The sequence below is a fragment of the Apodemus sylvaticus genome, chromosome 2 (genome assembly GCF_947179515.1).
Source record: "Apodemus sylvaticus chromosome 2, mApoSyl1.1, whole genome shotgun sequence".
NCBI classification, from domain to species: Eukaryota; Metazoa; Chordata; class Mammalia; order Rodentia; family Muridae; genus Apodemus; species Apodemus sylvaticus.
The window spans coordinates 24,696,976-24,702,950 of NC_067473.1; the positions used below are offsets into that span (position 1 = coordinate 24,696,976).

General features: G+C 44.7%; 1 protein-coding gene across 1 annotated transcript; it reads right to left on the reverse strand.

The window, feature by feature from the left end:
• Nucleotides 1-762: 762 nt before the first annotated feature.
• On the reverse strand, nt 763-5,620 carry LOC127677273 (disks large homolog 5-like). Its single transcript, XM_052172380.1, has 5 exons — nt 5,488-5,620; nt 4,321-4,480; nt 2,953-3,096; nt 2,151-2,331; nt 763-906 (listed from the first exon to the last, which is right to left on the reverse strand). Exons 1-5 carry the CDS (start codon nt 5,618-5,620, stop codon nt 763-765), a joined length of 762 nt encoding a protein of 253 aa, XP_052028340.1.
• Between the last annotated feature and the right edge of the window lie 355 nt (nt 5,621-5,975).

The following is a 5,975-nucleotide window of genomic DNA, read 5'->3' on the forward strand; positions in this document are numbered from 1 at the left end:
GAGGGCAATCCAGGAGGAGGACCAGCAGTCTCAATTACTCTGGACCTCCAGAATCTCTCAAACACTGGCCCACCAAACAGGCAGCATACACCAGCTGATATGAGGCCCCCAGCACACATACACTAGAGATCTGCCAGGCCTGTGTTCATTTAGAGATGGTTTACCTAACCCTCAAGCGATAAGAGGTTCCAGGGAATTTAGAGGTCAGGTGGGGGTGGGGTGGGGACATCCACGTGGAGATGGGGGAGAGGAGGAGGTATGGGATATGGATCAGTTGGAGGGTGTACAGGAGGTGGTGGGGTGGGGTATAAAATATGGAGTGTATGAAAATAACTCATTAATTAACTAATGCACAAAGTGGCTTCGAAGAAAGGAGTCAAGATTTACAAATCAAATTTTCATTCATAAATAAATAAAAAAACAGGCTTTAAAATGACAGTTAATAAAAACAGTAAAAAGCATGAGCAAAAATGAAAAGTAATAATAAGAACATATAACATCCCAATAACATAACAAATAGCAAAACAATAAAAAACAGAACTTCAACCAAAAGTCTAACAGTAAATTATATGAAGCACAGTTCTCTCACTGCACTCTTAGGAACACAGATGTACAGCCTGTTTCTCCTCTTGGACACTTGGTGGCAGGGCAGTCCTCAGTTCTCTCTCAAGGGCTGTTGTCAGAGCAGGAAAGGGAATGACATCCTGAATCAGCTGGCTCATTGGCTGGGTAGTTAGGGCCTATTCGCCCTGAGGAATTGAATTATGTAGAGGAAGATTCATCCAGGAAATTATGTGGTTGTTGAGGATGGTGCTCTGCAGGGGGCTCCTGAGGGGGGAAATCATTCTGCATGAGGCCCTCATCCTGGTCTGTGGAAATTTCAGCTCTTGCTACAGTTTCTGGGACCTGGAAGAGGAAGGCAGATATTAAGATAGAGGCTTGGTGGGGACATAAATGTCAGCTGTCAGGCTGCTGACTCCCACTACCTCAGCAGGAAAGTTATCACTGATCTTTGAACTGACACCATTGCTGTTATAACTGCAGGCAGGGCAAAATATTCAGCAACACTCACAAATACATAGCCTGAAAAATGTCACTCAGACTTCTATCAGAGCAAACCAATAAATGGGCAATGGGAAGAGACTTCATTGGGTTCCCCCCAAAAAGCAGAAGGTCACATGCCACCTGATCAATTAAAATGAGAAGCACTCAATGATGTTTCCATTTGGTTGTTATTCCTGCAAGTTGTTTCCCACCTGGGAAGTCATCCATCCCTTGCATGACCTCTGTCACAGGACCTATATTTTTTTCCTTTTTTAAAATTATATATTTTTATTTTCTATATTCTTTGTTTACATTCCAAATGATTTCCCCTTCCCCCCTCCCCATATGTCCCATAAACCTTCTCTCCACTCATTCTCCAATCACCACTCTCCTTTTTCTCTGTCCTGATACTCCCCTCCAATGCTAGATCAAGCCTTTCCAGGATCAGGACCCTCTCCTTACTTCTTCATGGGAGTCATTTGTTATGCTAATTGTGCCTTGGGTATTCAGAGCTTCTGGGCTAATTAATATCCACTTATCAGAGATTGTATTCTATATGTATTCTTTTGTGGTTGGGTTTCCTCACTTAGGATGATATTTTCCAGATGCAACCATTTACCTAAAAATTTCATGAATTCATTGTTTTTAATTGCTGAGTAGTATTCCATGGTGTACATATACCACATTTTCTGTATCCATTCCTCCACTGAGGGACATCTGTGTTCTTTCCAGCTTCTGTCTATTATAAATAAGGCTGCTATGAACATAATGGAGCATTACACGACCTATAATTTGCTCAAAGCTCTGCATGGCATCTCACCTATAATGAGCACATGCAGGAATGTGACAGGTTATTCATCTGTCACCCTTATTGTACTGTAGTTTCAAGCAGAGCAGTAAAATACCCTTGACAATAATTCAGTATCTCACAAGAGCCTAATATCCCAGAATACTTGCACATAGACAGAGCAATGAACAACTACATTCCAGGAGGTCAGTGACTGCTTGAGCATGTGGATTAGAAAGGTGCTAGGTGAAAGCAAAGATGGATCCAATGGAAAAATGGTATAAAACAGTATCAGCCTGATGGAACTGGTTGTCCCTACCTGATGTTGGGTTTGGAGGTTGCTGGTCTTCTCCTGTTCGTCTTTACCATTCATGTTCAAGCCAACCAAGTATTTCTCTATGAGAGACCAGTCAAGAAGTACTTCCTTGCTCTCCTGCATCAGCATGAACCTTCTTTTCTTCACAAGCATGGTCTCCATGAGGAGCCGGCTATGCAGGTTGCTGGAAGCACACTCTGTATAGTAAGATCCTCCTCCATTCATACTTAGAGGTCCCATTAAGCCCACCAGGACCCAGGTTTCCCTGAAGACCTAATACAATACATCTTAATACATCCATCACAGCTGCACAAATAGCAAACAGCAACTTGAGGTAGTAAGGATTGCTGCAGCCCAAATACCAGTAAGTGTCCACGTCTCTCCAAAAGAAAGGGGGATCTCCAACTATCCATGACAGCCCAAAGCAACAGGGCAACATCTATTAGTAGGGAGCAAATCCCATCAAAGAAGGTCAGTAGAACCAAGAGGAAGGCATTCTATCCTTGTATTATATCACAGTCAGGTCTATAAACCCTGCCTGAGTACCAGAGACCTAGTACTGCATAATAACCCTCTCATGAACTAAATCACTTTTCTATCTAGAGACTTCTGAGTCAGCCTTCATAATACTGGGAGGGGTAACAGTCTCTTACAGACTTATAAAAGGTGAGTCCAAAATCCCAAGGCACACTGTCGGCTAAACATCAGAAGGGACAGAACCAGACCTGCAGACTCTCCAGTCCAGAAAGAAAGGAAGGCAGAAATGGCCTTTCTACAGCTGGTGGCCTCCCTCACTGGTACTTACCTATAGAAGTTAATCTCCTTCTTGAGCTCCTGGGTGTTCTCTCGGGCCTCAATCTTCTCCATCTCTAAGTTGTGAAGAAATGACTTGATCTCCTTCTCCTTTAACTTCATTTGTTCATACATTGGATTCAGCCTCTGGAAGGTCCTGTTCCCAGGAGCACAGAACTCCATGAATGTGGATGGTTAAGAATACATCATCTCAGGCTGGGTCCTGTCCTACCCCAGGCCCAGAAAACCACATTCTAGATTCTATATACTGGGATATTCTTCCGCTTTGGAAACTTGTTTTCCTGTCTCCGGGGTAGCAGAAGCTAGGCATCCAGGTGGAGGGTGCCAGGTCTCCCTGTGTTCGCTCAGTAGGGCTGGAGATGCAGTCTAAGCAGCTATAATCTCATGAGTCTAGGCCACAGATCTTTGCCCATCAGAAACCTGGGATATATTTCCTGTTTTCACAACAGGGATTCTAAATCCTGAGTAACTTATACCTTAGAGACAGACATTACACATAATTGTGGAGATGAGACTAGACATCATCACATCTTTATAATCTGCCCAGGAGATACAAATGTAAGAACAATTGTGACCCCAGAGCCAAAGAACAGTGTTGACGGGGGCTCCCAGAGTTCAGCACTAACATATACTTGAAACTGTCTTATAGGTAAATCATCAAGACAAAACACAGACCCCTAGTTTCCAAAGTGTGAAGGGAAATATAAACATACAAAGTGCATGCACAGGTAGGTGCATGAGCACACACACAGACACACAGAATTGGACACACATACAAGGAGAAATGGAAACAGAGTCAGAGAATGAGAGAGACAGAGATAGAAACGGAAAGAGCACAATGAGATGCAGAAGAAATGCATGCAACATTACTGTCTCAGAGTATAAGGTCCACAAAGAGGAACAGGCAGAGTATCAGGCATCTAGTCAAGCACTGAGATGAACAATATAGACCAGGCCTCTCCAGCTGCTTCCAGGAGCTTCCAGCACTCAGTCGTCTGCCAGGCAATTACAAACACTCAGCACAAACTCACAGCTCCTACAAACTCACAAATCCACCTCATACCAAGGGCTTTCCAAATGTACTCTGGGACTCATTTTCCACTATTTCTATCCCTGAATTCCTCATTCCCACAACAAGTCCCTCTTTTCCACTGGAGGGATCAGAAGAGGCCATTTACCACATTGCTCCTGAGCAAGCTTCAGGTTCTGCCTTTCCTCTAAGAAGTATTTTGGGACATGAGGTTGGGCACAGGGACATTCTGGTGGTACAGTTTCCTAGAAAACCCCTCCTTAAAAGGGTAAGATGAGGGTGACATTGCTGACCCCAGAATGACACCACTGTGTTTGGAGCAATGCATACCTCTTGTTCATGGCTCCCTCTGTGATGGAGATCAGGCGATCATTCACCTCGTTTCTCTCCTGGGTAATGAGCTGCAGCTCTGTGGTCAGCTTCTCCTCTTCCTTCTTGGCCTGCTTCTTGCTTAGGACAGTTTCAGGGGATGATGTCTGCCTGCCAGCCCCTGTAGGTAGAATAACACTGGTGAACTTTCATGGTGGGGACACAGAGTATAGACAGACGACCCTGAGACCCGTACAGAAGGACAACAGGCCTAGAACCCAGTGACACCACACAGGGTTTGGTTCAGGCTTGAGATGCCTCCTCAGTGCATCTCAGATCTCCCATCGCTGTATAGAGACCTGGAGATGGAAGCAGACAGGTGTGTCCTCTGTCTCCCTACACATGCTTAAGATGACCACAGAGATGGCTTTCATGGCTTATTAACATCTGCACAGGGTGCATCTTGGCTTCAGAGTCCTCAGTCCTGTGGTTATACAAGTCAGATGATAAATTCATGGTCCACAAGTATATGAGTACTTGGAGATGTTCACATCTCCTACCCTGTTACTTGATGCCCAGGACCTGGGATTATAACATAATGCAGAATGAGAACATGCTCAACACACTGATCAGATCCCCCTACTGAAACACCAAACACCCCAGAAGTATCAATTGAATCACATCTCTGTCTGGGTGTATCCCCTGTTACAGGTTTTTGTTTGTAGTACAGAAATGCTTCCTACCCACAGCTGGTCATATAGAAAGGTAGGGTGGGAACTGTCAGGGTGAGGAGAACATAAGGTCATGGCCTGGAGCACAATTCTCTCCCTGCTACTACTGTCAGATAGCCACTGAAGCTAAATGAAGCCATGAGAGTGAAGGGCAGTGATGCCCTGCCCTAAATTTGCATAGGTTAGACCCTCTGTGACTCCTGATGCTCTCATTCTGTCCCCTGTAACACCCACTATACCCATTGAAAGTAAAGACTTGGAGTTCACAGAATAACAGCTTTGACCTTGCCATCTCCTGCCTTAAGGACTAGAGAAAATAATGTTCTGAAATTCTTGATTTTCAAGAATAGTGATAATCATAAAAGTTCTTTTCCTACCCAGACGCTGCAGTTCCTGTGCCCCATTGTTAGAAAGGCCAGCTCAGGACACCCCTGCACATCCACTTCCCCGAACTTACTCCGCATTCCCCAAGACCAGCTCCTTCGTCCTTCATTACTCTCAGAAGAAAGGGCAGTTTCCTTCCTCCTCTCTCTAGTCTCTCTCCCATCTACCCTTGCTCTCCCAAAAAGTTTTCTCAGTCGGGCAAACATGTCTATAGAAGTATCCTCTATACACTGACTGAGAAACCTCAGTGTACGTGTTGTTGCTACAACACTGGTTACATCATAGAGGATGCCAAGAACTCTCTAGGAAACAATAGAATGTCTAAGAAGGGACTGCTGATGTCATGGGGTACAGCCATTGGCTCCCTGCTAATGTTCTCCCTATACTGATAGAAAGCTGAGCTGCCCTTTCCTGGAGTCTCCCCTGGGGCTTTGCCATCGAGCCCATCCTCCTTCCAAAGCCAGGGTTTGCTCTAGGCTTGATTGGCAACACCCAAGTCCTCCCTATGTATCTTTCTGAGTGTTTACTTTTCAAAACCTTCTCAGAAATGTCTCATCCTAC

What these genes read in the sequence shown, in the direction of transcription:
- LOC127677273 (XM_052172380.1), bottom strand. Translation starts at nt 5,620, where the DNA reads ATGTTTGCCCGACTGAGAAAACTTTTTGGGAGAGCAAGGGTAGATGGG. An exon ending in CTGGTCTTGGGGAATGCGGA is followed by an intron (nt 4,481 to 5,487) that starts GTAAGTTCGGGG and finishes TTCTACCTACAG; the next exon opens with GGGCTGGCAGGCAGACATCA. An exon ending in GAGGGAGCCATGAACAAGAG is followed by an intron (nt 3,097 to 4,320) that starts GTATGCATTGCT and finishes TCCTGGGAACAG; the next exon opens with GACCTTCCAGAGGCTGAATC.